Here is a 22,461-nt window from a genome sequence, read left to right as displayed (position 1 = left end):
GCGTTTCCGGATGAGGTACAGCTTTGAGATGCGTTGGAGGAGAAGGAGTCAGAGAGGTAGGTGCTGCTGTTATCCAGTGGGAGGGACGGCGGTGCAGCTGTTTGTGGCGTGGGCAACACCCGTGCCGTAGCAGGTGAGGAATCGCTGCCAGGCTCCACAAGGTTCACCCAGTGCGCGGTAAGGGAGATGTATCGACCCTGGCCGAACGCACTCGTCCAGGTGTCAGTGGTGAGGTGAACCTTGCAGGCAACGGCATTCTTCAAGCTTCGGGTTATTTTGCTGACCACGTGCTCATGCAACTCAGGCACTGCAGAGCGTGCAAAGTGGTAGCGGCTGGGAACCACGTAACGTGGGATGGCCACTGACATCATGCCCTTGAAGCTGTTTGTCTCCACCAATCGATATGGCAGCATTTCGCAGGCCAGAAGCTTGGCTATGCTGGCTGTTACTGCCACGGCCCGGGGGTCATTTGCTGGCAATTTCCTCTTGCGCTCAAACATCTCCGACACAGACAACTGAACCGTAGCGCTGCACACGGAAGGGCTGTTGGTTGTTGTGTTTGATGAACACTGGGAGACCTCAAGAGCACTACTCCGGAAAGTGACAGTGTCAGCGTCGTCTGATGTTTGTGAATGTTGTGAACCACGCAATGGCTGGGCTACTGCTGCTGCTGAGGCGGGTCTGGTGAACCCAAGGGAGGCAGTGTTGTTTCTGGTACCCTGTCCTGACGCGTTTGCCCAAAGAGTGGGATGTTTGGATAGCATGTGACGGCTCATGCTGGTGGTGGAGAGGTTGTTAATATTTTTCCCCCTGCTCAGGCGGGTCTTGCACACCTTGCAAATCGCCATGGTAACATCCTCAGTGCAGTCTTCAAAGAAAGCCCAGACTTTGGAGCACCTGCCTCCTTGCTGGCGATTTCTGTTTGCTCCTCTTTTGCCTCTCACTTGAACTTCCACGCTTGTGGTGCCTGAAATTGCGCGCCGCCTACCTTGTGGCACAAGGCGAACTCGTGCAGCAGTGTGTTCTTCAACAGACTCATCTGTGCTGCTGCTACGACGGCGATGTTCTCGTTCACAAACAAAATCTGGGTCTCTGTCCACATTGTCCATACCCTCCTCTTCCATCTCCTCAAACTCGTCATATGTCATTGTGGGCCACCGCCGTGGAGTAGAGCTCCCCACAACAACCTCTGCGCAGCACACTCCGACGTCGTCTTCCAGATCTTGTCGGCCGACCTCCTGCAATTGCAACCCCTCCTGCCCAAATTGCTCTGGGATTTGGGTTTCCGAGTCCTCTTCGGACTCGCCTTGTATTTCAGTGCGCGGTGCATTTCCCACAGTTAACGGTTGTGAATCCAGGCACAACATTTCTGGCTGTTCCTCCATTGACCTTTGAAAGGTGGAAGTTTGTTGGGCTGGGAATAGCTCCTGCGAATACCCCATTGTGTCCTGAGGTAATTCATCGGACTGGTTATCTGGCAGTTGTGTGCGTGGTGTCGCTGCCGGTTGTGTCAGCTTTGTGCCCACTGGCTCCTTGTAACTGGCTGAGGACTCGGACCTCGTGCGTGATGTGCTGGTGCTGCTTAACCCACTGCTGGACGCTTGAGAGGTCATCCAAGTAATTATCTGGTCCTGTTCTTTTGGATTTGTGAGGGTTGTTGTCCTGGACAACATGGGCGGTATTGAGTGGGTTTTCTTGGGTGCTCCCCTGTGGCCTGTACGTGAACCGTCAGGGGAAACACCTCTTCCCTTGCCCCTCCCTCTTTCACCGGATTTCTTCCTCATTTCACTTATCCTTACAGTACACGCTGACTGGCAGCAGTACAGTGGCAGTACAGAAATGCTATACAGTACCACTATTCCCAGCAGCGACACAGAGCACAATGCTATACAGTGACGGGTGAGCGGTGTACCACTATTCCCAGCAGACACAGAACAGTACACAGAATGCTATATAGTGTGGCTGAACGAGCGGTGTACCACTATTCCCAGCAGACACAGAACAGTACACAGAATGCTATATAGTGTGGCTGAACGAGCGGTGTACTACTGTTCCCAGCAGACACAGAACAGTACACAGAATGCTATATAGTGTGGCTGAACGAGCGGTGTACCACTATTCCCAGCAGACACAGAACAGTACACAGAATGCTATATAGTGTGGCTGAACGAGCGGTGTACTACTGTTCCCAGCAGACACAGAACAGTACACAGAATGCTATATAGTGTGGCTGAACGAGCGGTGTACCACTGTTCCCAGCAGACACAGAACAGTACACAGAATGCTATATAGTGTGGCTGAACGAGCGGTGTACTACTGTTCCCAGCAGACACAGAACAGTACACAGAATGCTATATAGTGTGGCTGAACGAGCGGTGTACCACTGTTCCCAGCAGACACAGAACAGTACACAGAATGCTATATAGTGTGGCTGAACGAGCGGTGTACTACTGTTCCCAGCAGACACAGAACAGTACACAGAATGCTATATAGTGTGGCTGAACGAGCGGTGTACCACTATTCCCAGCAGACACAGAACAGTACACAGAATGCTATATAGTGTGGCTGAACGAGCGGTGTACTACTGTTCCCAGCAGACACAGAACAGTACACAGAATGCTATATAGTGTGGCTGAACGAGCGGTGTACTACTGTTCCCAGCAGACACAGAACAGTACACAGAATGCTATATAGTGTGGCTGAACGAGCGGTGTACTACTGTTCCCAGCAGACACAGAACAGTACACAGAATGCTATATAGTGTGGCTGAACGAGCGGTGTACTACTGTTCCCAGCAGACACAGAACAGTACACAGAATGCTATATAGTGTGGCTGAACGAGCGGTGTACTACTGTTCCCAGCAGCGACACACAATGACTGGGGGGGACCCTGGCTAGCGTGGCTGGAGCGCGAACTACCCTGCCTGCCTACCCAAAGCTAAACCCACAGACAAATGGCGGAGATATGACGTGGTTCGGGTATTTATTTACCCGAACCACGTGACAGTTCGGCCAATCAGAGCGCGTTCGGGTCCGAACCACGTGACCCGTTCGGCCAATCACAGCGCTAGCCGAACGTTCGGGGAACGTTCGGCCATGCGCTCTTAGTTCGGCCATATGGCCGAACGGTTTGGCCGAGCACCGTCAGGTGTTCGGCCGAACTCGAACATCACCCGAACAGGGTGATGTTCTGCAGAACCCGAACAGTGGCGAACACTGTTCGCCCAACACTAGCTGGGAATGTAGCAGTGGTGTGGTTGGGTATGTGGTGGTGGTGTGGCTGGGAATTTGGCAGTGGTGTGGTTGGGTATGTGGTGGGTAGTGTGGTTGGGTATGTGGTGGTGGTGGTGTGGCTGGGAATGTATGGTTGGGTATGTGGTGGTGGTGTGGCTGGGAATTTGGCAGTGGTGTGGTTGGGTATGTGGTGGGTAGTGTGGTTGGGTATGTGGTGGTGGTGGTGTGGCTGGGAATGTGGCAGTGGTGTGGTTGGGTATGTGGTGGTGTGGCTGGGAATGTAGCAGTGGTGTGGTTAGGTATGTGGTGGTGGTGTGGCTGGGAATGTGGCAGTGGTGTGGTTGGGTATGTGGTGGGTAGTGTGGTTGGGTATGTGGTGGTGGTGGTGTGGCTGGGAATGTGGCAGTGGTGTGGTTGGGTATGTGGTGGTGGTGGTGTGGCTGGGAATGTAGCAGTGGTGTGGTTCGGTATGTGGTGGTGGTGTGGCTGGGAATGTGGCAGTGGTGTGGTTGGGTATGTGGTGGGTAGTGTGGTTGGGTATGTAGTTGTGGTGGTGTGGCTGGGAATGTGGCAGTGGTGTGGTTGGGTATGTGGTGGTGTGGCTGGGAATGTAGCAGTGGTGTGGTTGGGTATGTGGTGGGTAGTGTGGTTGGGTATGTGGTGGTGGTGTGGCTGGGAATGTGGCAGTGGTGTGGTTGGGTATGTGGTGGGTAGTGTGGTTGGGTATGTGGTGGTGGTGTGGCTGGGAATGTGGCAGTGGTGTGGTTGGGTATGTGGTGGTGTTGTTACTTGAAGGTATGACTGGAAGTGAAATTAGGGATGACTGGAGGTGAAAATGTATAACTATAAGTGTGGTGAAGATGTACAACCAGAGGTGTGGTGAAGGTGTGAATGGGGGTGTAGTAATGGGGTCTGCCTGGAGGTGAAGTGAGTGTGTAGGACTGGAGGTGTGATGGAGGTGTGCCTGGAGATGTTATGGAGGGAGAGGACTGAAGAAATAATGGTTTTAAGACCAGTTACTGAAGCTGTCATCAGAATCAGAATTCAGAATCAGAATCAGAATTTTATTTATTTCGCCAAGCATGAGGGGTCATGCCCGGAATTGTTTTTGGCACAATACAATAGCTCAGAAAGAATACATCCTATTTCCTTATAGCTCTGCAGTCATGACTGACTAAGTACAGAGTGTTACAGTAGCTACTTACTTGTTCCTGTCAGCTTTGAGCAGGGCTGTTAAGAGCCTCTGACCAGCCCATTGTAGATTTGGGAATGTTTCAGATCATCCGTCACAGACCTTCTGCAAGGACATTCTTTTGTAGACAATCTGCTTAGAGGGAGGGGTACAGTTACAGCAATTTAAAGATTGTACAAAGATGTTTTTGTTTTAATCTTAGAATGCCAATTGTACCTTAATAGTATTGTGTGCCTGCTGTCATATTGTTTCTCAAGAGAACCATGGGAAAAATGTAGCGGAGCACAGATCTCTATCCACTGAATTGAAATAATTATTTAACTTACAGGAAATTGTCCAGTATGAATATTATTATTACATAATTTCAATATTATACACTTACAGTATACAGCAATTAACAGTGTACATCAAGCACATTACTAACTGGCCCTCAGGGGCACTTAAATTCTAATGTCACTTAGGGCTTGTTCGCACTAAGGACGTTTTTGCCCTTTTTCAAGCGCAGGCGATTTTCAAAATCACCCTAAAAACGACTTTGCAATGATTCCCTTTGAGAGAGTTTACAGCTGAGTGGTTCGTTTGCGATCCGCTCAGCAAAGCGGTGCCTGTACCATTTTTTAGGCGATTTTGGTATAGGAAAAATGCAAAACGCTCACAAAATCGCTTTGTGCAGTGATTGCGTTTTTAAGAATGAATACATTGTATTTATTCTTTCCCAGGTCAGAGTTCACTTCCTGACTTGCGTCAGTGACTGAGTTGCAAAACCGCTCTGGAAAAGTGCTTAAAAAAGCAATTTTACCAGAAACATCCAGCGCACGGTGGAACACCGGGAGGGGAAAAAACGCACCAAAACTCTTGCGTTTTCGATTTTAGGCATGAATGAGGCCTGACAACAGAGTAGGACCAGTCTTTAGGGGAAGTTTGTTTTTGGATTGTGTGAAGAAACCAGGGAACCCGGAGAAAACCCAAACAAGCATGAGGAAAACATAAAATCTCCATGCTGACAGTGGCCAGGCAAGTAGTGTAGAAGCTGAGATGAGTCCAGCAGATCCTCCTCTTGCTCTCATTTCATTGGCTAATTTCTGTGTTTCGCCCCACAGGTGGTGTACTTCTCTGCTACCTACCCTTACTTCATGCTGGTGATACTCTTCTTCCGTGGCATCAGCCTTCCTGGAGCCATGGATGGCATCCGATTCTACATCACCCCCGATTTTACCAAACTTGCCGAATCTGAGGTGCGAGAGGGTATTAAAATATTGTGTTTTGTTTCTTTTAATTGTTGTGGCCATTTCCTGTGTTTGGCTAGACCTGGCCAGTATGGTTTTTAAGTTTTTCTTTAATAGTGAAGAACACTCTTTTCTTCACCTCCCTTCTTCTAATATTTTCTCTTTTTTATTTCTTCTTTTCTCCATCACTTTTTCTAGATAGGATTTAGGCCCATTTTACACTTGCCTTGCAGGTGTGTGTTGTCTTACCCTGTTTTACCCCTGGTTAATACAATGATAATGCAAGACAATGGGGCCTAGCACACTTACGGTGTTGCGTCATGCCCAATCGGCCACTAAGCTGCCGAAAAGTCAACAGCGCGTTTCCTGCCGAACTTCAGTGGTGTCCGCCGAACCGCAGCGGAAGTAATGAAAGTCAATGGGCGATGCAGAAATGTTAAATATGTTGGTGGCTACAGTACGGGATGATGAGAATACGATGAGGAAACTTGGGAATCCTTGTGATGTACTTCCTGTCCAGTAGGGAGTACGTCATTGGGAGAGGGGCGGCGAAGGACGTGTACACATATGAATGACGTTTTGTGCGTTGCGGCGCAATGTGGTGGGGCGGAGCATCGCACTGCAAATGCAATGGCCAGGTGTAAAACTGGCCTTATTTTTAGTCAGGTATAATTTCTTTCATATTTTCAATTTGCATATATTTTACTATATTTAGATACAGCTAAGTTTTAATAATAAGGTTTTGAGCAAGCTGTTTACAGATCTACAAGTATTGGCTGCTCAGTTGTGTAATATCGCTCATTTCTTTATTATATTGATATAAGTGAGTTATAAAAGGTGTCTTTTCAGGTAAAGGTGGAGATAGCTGGGCTGAGCAAACGACTGCTTTATTACACATCAAACTTCCTACCTCTTTTCTGGTAGGAGACACTGATCCTTTGTGGGTCACTCATCTGCAGCAAGTAGGCTTTGCAGTAAAGTCAGAATTCTAGACATTAAAAGTAATGAGGCAGGGGCTGGAACAGTTTACAAATCAGGCTTAAGTTAAAGAGAACCTGAGGTGTGTTTAAAGAATGTTATCTGCATACAGAGGCTGGATCTGCCTATACAGCCCAGCCTCTGTTGCTATCCCAAACCCCACTAAGGTCCCCCTGCACTCTGCAATCCCTCATAAATCCCAGCCATGCTGTGAGGCTGTGTTTACATCTGTAGTGTCAGTCTCAGCTGCTCCCCCGCCTTCTGCATAGCTCCGGTCCCTGCCCCCATCCCTTCCCTCCAATCAGCAGGGAGGGAAGGGATGCAGGCGGGGACTGGAGTTCTGCAGGAGGCGTGGAGAGCAGCAGACTGACACTATAGAGATAAACACAGCCAGCTCTGACAAGCTGTTTGTCAACAGCGTGGCTGTGATTTATGAGGGATTGCAGAGTGCAGGGGGACCTTAGGGGGGTTTGGGATAGCAACAGAGGCTGGGCTGTATAGGCAGATCCAGCCTCTGTATGCAGATAATATTCTTCAAACCCACCTCGGGTTCTCTTTAAGTTAGCTTAAAGAAAACCTGAACTGAAAATTAAAAGTCAAAATAAACATTCACAAGTCATACTTACCTCCCGTGTAGTCTACTCATCAATCTCTTTCTCCTTTCCCGCATCCTGTTTGTCCTCTGTGATCAAGGGAATTTTCTGTCCTCCATTTTGAAAATGGCCATTACCCCATAACAGCTTTCTGGTCAGCACACTGTTAAACTGTAACATCGCCCACTTGAGCCATAGGGAAACATAGACATTACCTGGCACATTCAGTTGTCTTCTCAGCTATAGCTGATAGCAACTGATATATAACTGACAGCAACTGATATTTTACTGACAGCAACTGATATATTTCAGTTCTGACAAAATCTTGTCTTGTTTTTTCTCTGATCCAAACGAAAAAATGAAAAAATTGTACTGTGTATGGGCACCATTAACACAGGTTCACTTTTGAAATGGTCTTATCTTCATTCAAAATGCATATTAATGTTCAACGGGAGAGTCAGTCTATTTATGGGTTTGTTTGGTCATCTGGCCCAGGTCTTTCTACTACACAGGTGTTGGTGAAATGTGTGAATCAGACAGAATACATAAACTCTGTGTGTGTGGTGAGCATTGGGGCTGAGTGGGCGGGGCACTTTGCTGGCCCGTTTATGTTGATATGGTAGCTATGGTCTTCTCTTCAGGTGTGGATGGATGCTGCTACGCAGATCTTCTTCTCTTACGGGCTGGGCCTGGGATCTCTTATCGCTCTGGGAAGCTACAACTCCTTCAACAACAACGTGTACAGGTCAGACATCCCCCAAATCCCTCCCACAACTTCCAGCACTCTGCTGTGATATTCCTGACCAGATTTAGTCTGTCCTATGAAGATCATAAATGGTCCTTCATAGGTGCCTGAATGTATTAAAGTGTCTGCTGCTAGGTAAGTTGCAATCATTGCTAGGGTCATTACGGACCACGTTAGGATCCATTGGGTCCTTAGGGTAGGCAAGAAGAGCCTTTTCTTTTATTCTAGGGTGTCCAACATTTTCTTAAAGCTGATATTTATGCACAGCGTCTTATGCATTGGTAGTGTATTGTATTGTATGAATCATGCATAAAAAGGGGGTTGAGGTATTTTTTTTTTTTTTGCAAATTAAAAATGGAAAGTGCCTGTTGCACTATTCGCGGATCTCATTTCCTCCTCAGTAATCTGCGGCTGTCAGCCACTCCCACTCCACCCTCCCAGTGAGTCTGTAGCCATGTATCAGTCAGCAGGGAGGTGTGGCTTCAACCAATAGAGTAATCTCTTCTTCCTTTCATGCACATATGACTAGAGGTTGGTGCTTTTAAAGCTACCTAAGTGTGAGCAGACAGCAATCAGCAAGGTTGTTGTTGGGATCTTGGAAGATCTGGGGCAATCCTGGGCACCAAGAAGAAGGTAATGTCCAGTGGCGTAGCTAAGGAGCTATGGGCCCCTACCCAAAGGGAAAATTAATTAATGGCTCATTTTACTGTGGAAGAAATGTACTTCTTATTTGTATGCCTTTTAAATTTTAAGATTTTCGCGACAGTTCCTCTGGATGATTTATGTTCTCTATCTCCAGCTCAGGAGAATATTACTGAATCATGCCTCATTTTCTCTCATCTTTCTGTCGCCTGCAGAGACTCCATCATCGTCTGCGCTATTAACTCCTCCACCAGCATGTTCGCTGGCATTGTCATTTTCTCCATCGTTGGCTTCATGTCACACATCACCAAAAAGCCCATCCAGGAGTTGGCGGCTTCAGGTAAGCCCACCTAAAACCAGCGCGAAGGATCAGAATCTGTGACCAGTGCTTAGCCTCCTGTGTCCCAACTAAAGAGGTTTCTCTTCACTTCCTGCCAGGAAGACACAACAGGAGGACATCTCTCCAGGCACCTGGGATACTTGTCAATAGGGGTGGTGGATGATATGAATATAAATCCAAGTTGATGTAAATTGTATGATTATTTCATGCAAATATATGCAGCTTAAACAGGAACTTTAATCCAGGATTGAACTCCATCCCAATCAGTAGCTGACACCCCCTTTCCAACACAAATAGATTGTCAGGGACATCTGTACGGCTGATACCCGATCGGATTCCACTCTATTGCGCAGGTGGACCCAATCGGGCTCGGCTACTTACGGGACAGCCTCTAGTGCACCTGTGCACACTGCTGACAAGCCCCCCCCCCCCCCACACACACACACACAAAATGCTGCTTATAAGTACAATTGTTTATATCGTTGGTTTATTTTCAACTTTGACAACCCCTATTTGTCAGTGAAAAAGTGACCCATTGGCAGAAAGATCCTCAGATCCTGCACTTATTCTACCTGGAATCCCCCATATTCATAGCCACATGCCAGTTATCAAAAGCAGGAGCATAGCATAGTGGCTGCAATGGGGCCCAGAGGAACCGATCCAGCCCTTAATGTGTTCACTCCCCTTTAAATTATTCTGATTTCCTCCATAATGTAACTACCAGTCACTTATACTAAAATCAAGAGTTGGAGCTCAGAGAAGGAGGCGTAGGACAAATGTAGTGTTGAGAATGGGTCCTTATCATTCTCCACTCTATCCAAATTTGAAAAAAAAATGCCTTGGCCATCCCTTTAATATACTACCTTGTTCTTGTATTCTAGGACCAGGCCTTGCTTTCCTGGCCTATCCTCAAGCAGTCACTCAGCTCCCCATGTCCCCTATCTGGTCCATCCTCTTCTTCTCCATGCTGGTCATGCTGGGTTTGGACAGCCAGGTAAGAAGCCTTATGGATTACCACAAGTGATTGTAGGCACAGATTGCACTTCTTTGTCAGCTTGGAATCTGTACTCCGTAGTACAGACTATCCTGATATTTTCCTCTCCCTGTGTAGAGTGTTTACATAAACTCCAGTTCAAGTAACGTTTATATAAATACTCATTAATTCCAATGCAGCAACTGTGTGAACTGAATATGTGTGCAACAAACTCACACCTGCTGCACCTAAACTTATGTTTTTTCTAAAGCCACTCATTATCACAGGGGTCTTTGGATTTACAAGCAATTATTGCTTGTTGTTTCATCCAATTTGAGGTTTTAAGTTTATCTAAATACATGTATGTGAGTGTGTGTGTGTCTGTGTTTTACTTTCCCAATTCTTTGTATTTACTATTGGTTTTATAGTACACAGATGTTGGTTAAATGTGCAGTCAGATTGCATGGTGTATGGCCAGCTTTAGTAATAGGGAGGTTAGGTACCTCTGCCCAGACACCCATGTATTGCCAATTGTATAGTTGTGTTGTAGAGGTGGCACACCTTACCCAAGGTATGGGTGCTGTAACCTGTGGATGCTGAGCCCAACATCCAAAAATGTAACAAGCAAGTAGAAAGTCCAGGTTAGCACACTGTTTAAAGTTGCAAATTGCTTGACAGCAATGATGAGAGCCATGATTGGCTGGTGACTCCCAGGCCCATACCCACTGTGTGACGGAGTTCGCCTAGTGGGATGGGCTGGGATCCCCCTCAGTGACGTCTAATACGACATCTTTGGTGCACGGCGACTGGCACACCCGACGGTTGCCATAGGGACGCTACATACGACGCTCATGGCGCACAACGGAAGTGACGTCATGGAGATGCCGCGCATGGCGGAAGTGATGTGGTTTCCCTGTTGAGATGTACACAGAGCGCACGGTAACGGCTGCAGCGTCCGTGGCGCGAACTAGGAGCCTATCAGGTTTGAATCGGAACGGATCCCCGCCCAGGCAGACATGGATTGACACATTGGGGTGAGTGAGCATTACTCCTGTTGGCACCATTGACTGGCAGTAATATTGCAACAAGTTTGGAGGTCGAGCATGCGGGGCATTCATGTGTACATGTAACCTCATGATGACACTATATGGCATGTTTGATGGCTTATACTGTAAAGTGTGGCATTGTTTGTTTACATATGATGCAGGAAAGATGGGAGGGGTTACTGTCTTGATTGTCATAGAGTATATAATTGATGTGCACTTATGGGTGTACTGTATTGTTTGTTTGCACTATCTGAAGAAGGGGACCCGCTGTGGCCCCGAAACAATTGTCATATTCTTGTGCCAATTAAGCAATAAATTGAAGCAATTTGCAACTTTAAACGGTGTGCTAACCTGGACTTTCTACTTGCATATTGCCAATTGTGACTGGCCTAGATGATCTAATAATAAGCAATTGGCAGTCTTTGCAATCAACCTGCAGCCGTGACAATCAGAAATTGCCAGACTGGGCAACTGTTATCTGGCAAATCTTAAGAAGGACCAAAGCAGTTGGCTAGATTTAATATACTTTAGAATATACTAGTACTCTCCCAACCCATAGGCGGTAAATAATTAAAATGACCGTATTATGACTCTTGGCCATATCTGGATCTTGTTGATGTCAGGAATGACACTTAAAGAGACACTGAAGCGAAAAAAAAAATATGATATAGTGAATTGGTTGTGTACTATGAATAATTACTAGAAGATTAGCAGCAAAGAAAATATTCTCATACTTTTATTTTCAGGTATATAGTGTTTTTTCTAACATTGCATCATTCTATAATATGTGCAGATTACACAACACTCAGCATTCAAAATGATTCTTTCAGAGCAGTCTGTGAACTAATGACCTCTCCTCTGGCAGATAAAAAGAAAACTGTTCACTTACAGTTGAGATAATAAGTCAGAAGACAGCCCTCTCCACGACTAACTTAGTCGGAGAGCTTAATGGCTTGTTTGCATAGAGATAACAACTGGAGTTTCTCAACTCTTCCTGTACTGGAAACAATTAGACTGATGTATCTGATCTTAATGTTTTATTTCTTAGCTGTGCTACACATACAAATCATAATATCATAATTTTTTTTCGCTTCAGTGTCTCTTTAAAGGACACCTTAAACTGAAAGGGATATGATGGCTGCCATATCAATTTACGTTTAAACAATATTAGTTGCCTGGCTGTCCTTCCGTGTGAGTCCCACATTTGAAAAAAGCATGCGGCTAATCCAGTCACATTTCAGTCAGAAACACCTGATTGACATGCTTGTTCAGGGTCTTTGTCTAAACGTATTGGAGGCAGAGGATCAACAGGATGGTCAGGCAATTAGCATTGTTTAAAAGGAAATAAATCTGTCAGCCTCCATATCCCTCTTGGTTAGGATGTGCTTTAACCACTTCCCGACCGCCCACTACACAGGGGCGGCGGGGAAGTGGAGCCCTGCAGGACGGCCTCACCCACAGAGGCGGCGGTCCATTTAAGGGCATGGGCGGAGCGATCGCGTCATCCGTGACGCGATCCTCCGCCGGCGCCTGTCACCGCTCGCTCGCCGCAACATCCCGCCGGCTATACGGAAGCGCCGGCGGGATGTTAACCCCGCGATCGCCGCATACAAAGTGTATAATACACTTTGTAATGTTTACAAAGTGTATTATACAGGCTGCCTCCTGCCCTGGTGGTCCCAGTGTCCGAGGGACCACCAGGGCAGGCTGCAGCCACCCTAGTCTGCACCCAAGCACACTGATTTCTCCCCCCCCTGCCCCAGATCGCCCACAGCACCCATCAGACCCCCCCCCCTGCCCACCCCCCAGACCCCTGTTTGCACCCAATCACCCCCCTAATCACCCATCAATCACTCCCTGTCACTATCTGTCAACGCTATTTTTTTTTTTTATCCCCCCCCCTGCTCCCTGCCCCCTCCTGATCACCCCCCACCCCTCAGATTCTCCCCAGACCCCCCCCCCCAGACCACCCCCCCCTGTTTACTGTATGCATCTATCCCCCTGATCACCTGTCAATCACCTGTCAATCACCTGTCAATCACCCGTCAATCACCCATCAATCACCCATCAATCACCCCCTGTCACTGCCACCCATCAATCAGCCCCTAACCTGCCCCTTGCGGGCAATCTGATCACCCCCCCACACCAATAGATCGCCCACAGATCCGACATCAGATCACCTCCCAAATCCATTGTTTACATCTATTCTCTCCTCTAAACACCCACTAATTACCCATCAATCACCCATCAATCACCCCCTATCACCACTTGTCACTTTTACCTATCAGATCAGACCCTAATCTGCCCCTTGCGGGCACCCAATCACCCGCCCACACGCTCAGATTGCCCTCTGACCCCCCCTTATCAATTCACCAGTGCATTAATTACATCTGTTCTTCCCTGTAATAACCCACTGATCACCTGTCAATCACCTGCCAATCACCTATCACCCATCAATCACCCCCTGTCACTGCCACCCATCAATCAGCCCCTAACCTGCCCCTTGCGGGCAATCTGATCACCCACCCACACCATTAGATCGCCCGCAAACCCGCCGTCAGATTACCTCCCAAATGTATCGTTTACATCTGTTATCTTCTCTAAACACCCACTAATTACCCATCAATCACCCCCTATCACCACCTGTCACTGTTACCTATCAGATCAGACCCTAATCTGCCCCTTGCGGGCACCCAATCACCCGCCCACACGCTCAGATTGCCCTCTGACCCCCCCTTATCAATTCACCAGTGCATTAATTACATCTGTTCTTCCCTGTAATAACCCACTGATCACCTGTCAATCACCTGCCAATCACCTATCACCCATCACTCACCCTCTGTCACCCCCTGTCACTGCCACCCATCAATCAGCCCCTAACCTGCCCCTTGCGGGCAATCTGATCACCCACCCACACCATTAGATCGCCCGCAAACCCGCCGTCAGATTACCTCCCAAATGTATCGTTTACATCTGTTATCTTCTCTAAACACCCACTAATTACCCATCAATCACCCCCTATCACCACCTGTCACTGTTACCTATCAGATCAGACCCTAATCTGCCCCTTGCGGGCACCCAATCACCCGCCCACACGCTCAGATTGCCCTCAGACCCCCCCCCTTATCAATTCGCCAGTGCATTAATTACATCTGTCCTTCCCTGTAATAACCCACTGATCACCTGTCAATCACCTGCCAATCACCTATCACCCATCAATCACCCCCTGTCACTGCCACCCAACAATCAGCCCCTAACCTGCCCCTTGCGGGCAATCTGATCACCCACCCACACCAATAGATCGCCCGCAGATCCGACATCAGATCACCACCCAAGCGCAGTGTTTCCATCTATTCTCTCCTCTAAACACCCACTAATTACCCATCAATCACCCATCAATCACTCCCTATCACCACCTGTCACTGTTACCTATCAGATCAGACCCTAATCTGCCCCTTGCGGGCACCCAATCGACCGCCTACACGCTCAGATTGCCCTCAGACCCCCCCTTATCAATTCGCCAGTGCAATATTTACATCTGTTCTCCCCTGTAATAACCCACTGATTACCTGTCAATCACCTATCAATCACCCATCAATCACCCCCTGTCACTGCCACCCATCAATCACCCCCTGTCACTGCCACCCATCAATCACCCGCTGTCACTGCCACCCATCAATCAGCCCCTAACCTGCCCCTTGCGGGCAAACTGATCACCCACCCACACCAATAGATCGCCCGCAGATCCGACATCAGATCACCACCCAAGCGCAGTGTTTCCATCTATTCTCTACCCTAAACACCCACTAATTACCCATCAATCACCCCCTGTCACTGCTACCTATCAGATTAGACCCCTATCTGCCCCTAGGGCACTCAATCACCCGCCCACACCCTCAGAATGCCCTCAGACCCCAGCCCTGATCACCTCGCCAGTGCATTGCTTGCATCCATTCCCCCCTCTAATCACACCTTGAGACACCCATCAATCACCTCCTGTCACCCCCTAGCACACCTACCCATCAGATCAGGCCCCAATTTGCCCCGTGTGGGCTCCTGATCACTCGGCCAAACCCTCAGACCCCCTTCCGATCACCTCCCCAGTGCATGGATTGCATCTATTTTCCCCTCTAACCACCCCCTGAGACACCCATCAATCACCTCCTGTCACCCCCCTAGCACTCCTATCCATCAGATCAGGCCCAATACAACCTGTCATCTAAAAGGCCACCCTGCTTATGACCGGTTCCACAAAATTCGCCCCCTCATAGACCACCTGTCATCAAAATTTGCAGATGCTTATACCCCTGAACAGTCATTTTGAGACATTTGGTTTCCAGACTACTCACGGTTTTGGGCCTGTAAAATGCCAGGGCGGTATAGGAACCCCACAAGTGACCCCATTTTAGAAAAAAAAGACACCCCAAGGTATTATGTTAGGTGTATGACGAGTTCATAGAAGATTTAATTTTTTGTCAAAAGTTAGCGGAAATTAATTTTTATTGGTTTTTTTTCACAAAGTGTCATTTTTCACTAACTTGTGACAAAAAATAAAATCTTCTATGAACTCGCCATACACCTAACGGAATACCTTGGGGTGTCTTCTTTCTAAAATGGGGTCACTTGTGGGGTTCCTATACTGCCCTGGCATTTTAGGGGCCCTAAACCGCGAGGAGTAGTCTAGAAAACAAATGCTTCAAAATGACCTGTGAATAGGACGTTGGGCCCCTTAGCGCACCTAGGCTGCAAAAAAGTGTCACACATGTGGTACCGCCGTACTCAGGAAAAGTAGTATAATGTGTTTTGGGGTGTATTTTTACACATACCCATGCTGGGTGGGAGAAATTTCTATGTAAATGGACAATTGTGTGTAAAAAAATCAAACAATTGTCATTTACAGAGATATTTCTCCCACTTAGCATGGGTATGTGTAAAAATACACCCCAAAACGCATTATACTACTTCTCCTGAGTACAGCGGTACCACATGTGTGGCACTTTTTTACACCCTAAGTACGCTAAGGGGCCCAAAGTCCAATGAGTACCTTTAGGATTTCACAGGTCATTTTGCGACATTTGGTTTCAAGACTACTCCTCACGGTTTAGGGCCCCTAAAATGCCAGGGCAGTATAGGAACCCCACAAATGACCCCATTCTAGAAAGAAGACACCCAAAGGTATTCCGTACGGAGTATGGTGAGTTCATAGAAGATTTTATTTTTTGTCACAAGTTAGCGGAAAATGACACTTTGTGAAAAAAAACTATTAAAATCAATTTCCGCTAACTTGTGACAAAAAAATAAAAACTTCTATGAACTCACCATACTCCTAACGGAATACCTTGGGGTGTCTTCTTTCTAAAATGGGGTCATTAGTGGGGTTCCTATACTGCCCTGGCATTTTAGGGGCCCTAAACCGTGAGGAGTAGTCTTGAAACAAAAATGACCTGTGAAATCCTAAAGGTACTCATTGGACTTTGGGCCCCTTAGTGCAGTTAGGGTGCAAAAAAGTGCCACACATGTGGTATCGCCGTACTCGGGAGAAGTAGTACAATGTGTTTTGGGGTGTATTTTTACACATACCCATGCTGGGTGGGAGAAATACCTCTGTAAATGACAATCTTTTGATTTTTTTACACACAATTGTCCATTTACAGAGGTATTTCTCCCACCCAGCATGGGTATGTGTAAAAATACACCCCAAAACACATTGTACTACTTCTCCCGAGTATGGCGATACCACATGTGTGGCACTTTTTTGCACCCTAACTGCGCTAAAGGGCCCAAAGTCCAATGAGTACCTTTAGGATTTCACAGGTCATTTTGAGAAATTTCGTTTCAAGACTACTCCTCACGGTTTAGGGCCCCTAAAATGCCAGGGCAGTATAGGAACCCCACAAATGACCCCATTTTAGAAAGAAGACACCCCAAGGTATTCTGTTATAAGCACGGTGAGTTCATAGAAGATTTTATTTTTTGTCAAAAGTTAGCGGAAATTGATTTTAATTGTGTTTTTTCACAAAGTGTCATTTTCCGCTAACTTGTGACAAAAAATAAAATCTTCTATGAACTCGCCATACTACTAACGGAATACCTTGGGGTGTCTTCTTTCTAAAATGGGGTCATTTGTGGGGTTCCTATACTGCCCTGGCATTTTAGGGGCCCTAAACCGTGAGGAGTAGTCTTGAAACGAAATTTCTCAAAATGACCTGTGAAATCCTAAAGGTACTCATTGGACTTTGGGCCCTTTAGCGCAGTTAGGGTGCAAAAAAGTGCCACACATGTGGTATCGCCGTACTCAGGAGAAGTAGTATAATGTGTTTTGTGGTGTATTTTTACACATACCCATGCTGAGTGGGAGAAATATCTCTGTAAATGGACAATTGTGTGTAAAAAAAATTAACAAATTGTCATTTACAGAGATATTTCTCCCACCCAGCATGGGTATGTGTAAAAATACACCCCAAAACACATTATACTACTTCTCCTGAGTACGGCAATACCACATGTGTGGCACTTTTTTGCAGCCTAACTGCGCTAAGGGGTCCAAAGTCCAATGAGCACCTTTAGGCTTTACAGGGGTGCTTACAATTTAGCACCCCCCAAAATGTCAGGACAGTAAACACACCCCACAAATGATCCCATTTTGGAAAGTAGACCCTTCAAGGTATTCAGAGAGGGGCATGGTGAGTCCGTGGCAGATTTCATTTTTTTTTTTGTCGCAAGTTAGAAGAAATGGAAACTTTTTTTTTTTTTTTTTTTCCTCACAAAGTGTCATTTTCCGCTTACTTGTGACAAAAAATAATATCTTCTATGAACTCACTATGCCTCTCAGTGAATACTTTGGGATGTCTTCTTTCCAAAATGGGGTCATTTGGGGGGTATTTATACTATCCTGGAATTCTAGCCCCTCATGAAACATGACAGGGGGTCAGAAAAGTCAGAGATGCTTGAAAATGGGAAAATTCACTTTTGGCACCATAGTTTGTAAACGCTATAACTTTTACCCAAACCAATAAATATACACTGAATGGGTTTTTTTTATCAAAAACATGTTTGTCCACATTTTTCGCGCTGCATGTATACAGAAATTTTACTTTATTTGAAAAATGTCAGCACAGAAAGTTAAAAAAATCATTTTTTTGCCAAAATTCATGTCTTTTTTGATGAATATAATAAAAAGTAAAAATCGCAGGAGCAATCAAATAGCATCAAAAGAAAGCTTTATTAGTGACAAGAAAAGGAGCCAAAATTCATTTAGGTGGTAGGTTGTATGAGCGAGCAATAAACCGTGAAAGCTGCAGTGGTCTGAATGGAAAAAAAGTGGCCGGTCCTTAAGGGGTAGAAAGCCCTAGGTCCTCAAGTGGTTAAAGTGTAACTGTCGGGCATAAAATAAAAAAATCAATTGTTTATTTTTATCTAGTAAACAAGTAACAAGGATGCTAACCAGGAAATACAAAAGTTAAAATCACAATTACTTTTCTTGTTTATAAATGATCATTCCCCAGTTTACTCTTATTTGGTACACACAAAATTTGGTACACAAAAAGGAAGTTGCAGGGCATGTTGGGTTGCCATTGTTTGCTTCTCTATTTCCCCTCAGACTTAAGTAATGCAGTCTGATTGGCTGAAGCCTCTTTCCCTCCTGGTTTCCCCTCCCACACATCTGTTCCTCTCTGATTGACCAATATTTCTCATGGTGAGACAATGCACTTTCTATAGTGAAGGACGGGCAAATCAGGCAGAGGAGAGTAAGGGAGGAAATGACATCAGGATTGGCTGCAAAATAGCCACACTTAAAATGGGAAATGCTAAGAAGGATTTTCTCTCTTTTTTACTGTAGAAAAATCCCTAAAGTCAAAGCGTTGACAGTGCAATACATATGTTATGTAAATACAGCAAGTATTTATCTACTTATATATGTGGGGTTTTTTCTGAGATAGTATGGCTGACAGCGCTTCTTTAACCACTTAAGGACCGCCCCCAGCCGATGGGCGGCGGCAAAGTCCGGGCCCAAACGACCGCAATACGCCCATCGGCGGGGGCGGCTGCGGGAGTGGTTATGCGGCGATCGTGTCATTCGTGACGCGATCAGCCGCCGGGGACTGGCTCCGCCCACCGCTCGTAGTAACCCGCCGGCCGTTCGGAAGCGCCGGCGGGTTACTAGCACCCGGATCGCCGCACTTACATTGTATAATAGGCTTTGTAATGTATACAAAGCCTATTATACTGGCTGCCTCCTGCCCTGGTGGTCCCAGTGTCCAGCCACCCTAGTCTGCACCCAAGCACACTGATTTCCCTCCCCCTGCCCCCTGATCGCCCACAGCACCCCTCAGACCCCCTCCTGCCCACCCCCCAGACCACTGTTTGCACCCAGTCACCCCCCTAATCACCCATCAATCACTCCCTGTCACTATCTGTCAACGCTATTTTTTTTTTATCCCCCCCCCGCCCACTGCCCCCTCCTGATCACCCCCCCACCCCTCAGATTCTCCCCAGACCCCCCCCCCCAGACCCCTCCCCCCGTGTACTGTATGCATCTATCCCCCCTGATCACCTGTCAATCACCTGTCAATCACCCGTCAATCACCAGTCAATCACCCCCTGTCTCTGCTACCCATCAATCAGCCCCTAACCTGCCCCTTGCGGGCAATCTGATCACCCACCCACACCAATAGATCGCCCGAAGATCCGTCATCAGATCACCTCCCAAATCCATTGTTTACATCTATTCTCTCCTCTAAACACCCACTAATTACCCATCAATCACCTATCAATTAGAGTTGGGCCGAACGGTTCGCCGGCGAACGGGGTTCGCGCGAACTTAGGTGGTTCGCGTGCGGGTACCGCACGCGAACCTTTTGCGGAAGAAGTTCGGTTCGCCCCATAATGCACCTGAGGGTCAACTTTGACCCTCTACATCACAGTCAGCAGGCCCAGTGTAGCCAATTAGGCTACACTAGCCCCTGGAGCCCCACCCCCCCTTATATAAGGCAGGCAGCGGCGGCCATTACGGCCACTCGTGTGCCTGCATTAGTCAGAGTAGGGCGAGCTGCTGCAGACTGTCTCTCAGGGAAAGATTAGTTAGGCTTAACTTCTTCCTGGCTGCATACCTGTTCTGTTCAGTGAGCCCTCAGCCCACTGCATACCTGTACTGTGATCCTGCCACTGCATAGCTGTTCAGTGATCCTGCCACAGCATACCTGTTCTGTTCAGTGAGCCCTCAGCCCACTGCATACCTGTACTGTGATCCTGCCACTGCATAGCTGTTCAGTGATCCTGCCACAGCATACCTGTTCTGTTCAGTGAGCCCTCAGCCCACTGCATACCTGTACTGTGATCCTGCCACTGCATACCTGTTCAGTGATCCTGCCACAGCATACCTGTTCTGTTCAGTGAGCCCTCAGCCCACTGCATACCTGTACTGTGATCCTGCCACTGCATAGCTGTTCAGTGATCCTGCCACAGCATACCTGTTCTGTTCAGTGAGCCCTCAGCCCACTGCATACCTGTACTGTGATCCTGCCACTGCATAGCTGTTCAGTGATCCTGCCACAGCATACCTGTTCTGTTCAGTGAGCCCTCAGCCCACTGCATACCTGTACTGTGATCCTGCCACTGCATACCTGTTCAGTGATCCTGCCACAGCATACCTGTTCTGTTCAGTGAGCCCTCAGCCCACTGCATACCTGTACTGTGATCCTGCCACTGCATAGCTGTTCAGTGATCCTGCCACAGCATACCTGTTCTGTTCAGTGAGCCCTCAGCCCACTGCATACCTGTACTGTGATCCTGCCACTGCATAGCTGTTCAGTGATCCTGCCACAGCATACCTGTTCTGTTCAGTGAGCCCTCAGCCCACTGCATACCTGTACTGTGATCCTGCCACTGCATACCTGTTCAGTGATCCTGCCACAGCATACCTGTTCTGTTCAGTGAGCCCTCAGCCCACTGCATACCTGTACTGTGATCCTGCCACTGCATAGCTGTTCAGTGATCCTGCCACAGCATACCTGTTCTGTTCAGTGAGCCCTCAGCCCACTGCATACCTGTACTGTGATCCTGCCACTGCATACCTGTTCAGTGATCCTGCCACAGCATACCTGTTCTGTTCAGTGAGCCCTCAGCCCACTGCATACCTGTACTGTGATCCTGCCACTGCATAGCTGTTCAGTGATCCTGCCACAGCATACCTGTTCTGTTCAGTGAGCCCTCAGCCCACTGCATACCTGTACTGTGATCCTGCCACTGCATAGCTGTTCAGTGATCCTGCCACAGCATACCTGTTCTGTTCAGTGAGCCCTCAGCCCACTGCATACCTGTACTGTGATCCTGCCACTGCATACCTGTTCAGTGATCCTGCCACAGCATACCTGTTCTGTTCAGTGAGCCCTCAGCCCACTGCATACCTGTACTGTGATACTGCCACTGCATACCTGTTCAGTGATCCTGCCACAGCATACCTGTTCTGTTCAGTGAGCCCTCAGCCCACTGCATACCTGTACTGTGATCCTGCCACTGCATACCTGTTCAGTGATCCTGCCACAGCATACCTGTTCTGTTCAGTGAGCCCTCAGCCCACTGCATACCTGTACTGTGATCCTGCCACTGCATAGCTGTTCAGTGATCCTGCCACAGCATACCTGTTCTGTTCAGTGAGCCCTCAGCCCACTGCATACCTGTACTGTGATCCTGCCACTGCATAGCTGTTCAGTGATCCTGCCACAGCATACCTGTTCTGTTCAGTGAGCCCCCAGCCCACTGCATACCTGTACTGTGATCCTGCCACTGCATACCTGTTCAGTGATCCTGCCACAGCATACCTGTTCTGTTCAGTGAGCCCTCAGCCCACTGCATACCTGTACTGTGATCCTGCCACTGCATAGCTGTTCAGTGATCCTGCCACAGCATACCTGTTCTGTTCAGTGAGCCCTCAGCCCACTGCATACCTGTACTGTGATCCTGCCACTGCATAGCTGTTCAGTGATCCTGCCACAGCATACCTGTTCTGTTCAGTGAGCCCTCAGCCCACTGCATACCTGTACTGTGATCCTGCCACTGCATAGCTGTTCAGTGATCCTGCCACAGCATACCTGTTCTGTTCAGTGAGCCCTCAGCCCACTGCATACCTGTACTGTGATCCTGCCACTGCATACCTGTTCAGTGATCCTGCCACAGCATACCTGTTCTGTTCAGTGAGCCCCCAGCCCACTGCATACCTGTACTGTGATCCTGCCACTGCATACCTGTTCAGTGATCCTGCCACAGCATACCTGTTCTGTTCAGTGAGCCCTCAGCCCACTGCATACCTGTACTGTGATCCTGCCACTGCATAGCTGTTCAGTGATCCTGCCACAGCATACCTGTTCTGTTCAGTGAGCCCTCAGCCCACTGCATACCTGTACTGTGATCCTGCCACTGCATACCTGTTCAGTGATCCTGCCACTGTATACCTGTTCTGTGAACCCGCCACTGTATACCTGTTCTGTTCAGTG

The 22,461-nt window shown here is 47.7% G+C and overlaps 1 protein-coding gene across 2 annotated transcripts in view; it reads left to right on the top strand.

The window, feature by feature from the left end:
- LOC137564185 (sodium- and chloride-dependent GABA transporter 1-like) overlaps positions 1-22,461 on the top strand; it is a 70,059-nt gene that overhangs the window by 33,847 nt on the left and 13,751 nt on the right. For both annotated transcript variants that reach the window (XM_068277673.1, XM_068277674.1), the window contains exons 7-10: positions 5,527-5,661; positions 7,865-7,968; positions 8,826-8,950; positions 9,832-9,944. In XM_068277673.1, coding sequence (XP_068133774.1) covers positions 5,527-5,661; positions 7,865-7,968; positions 8,826-8,950; positions 9,832-9,944 — 477 coding nt within the window. The remainder of the gene's footprint in view (positions 1-5,526; positions 5,662-7,864; positions 7,969-8,825; positions 8,951-9,831; positions 9,945-22,461) is intronic.

The sequence above is a fragment of the Hyperolius riggenbachi genome, chromosome 3, assembly GCF_040937935.1.
Source record: "Hyperolius riggenbachi isolate aHypRig1 chromosome 3, aHypRig1.pri, whole genome shotgun sequence".
Lineage (NCBI taxonomy): Eukaryota > Metazoa > Chordata > Amphibia > Anura > Hyperoliidae > Hyperolius > Hyperolius riggenbachi.
Note: the sequence above shows the minus strand (reverse complement) of the source record. Positions and strands in the feature narration are given on the sequence as shown.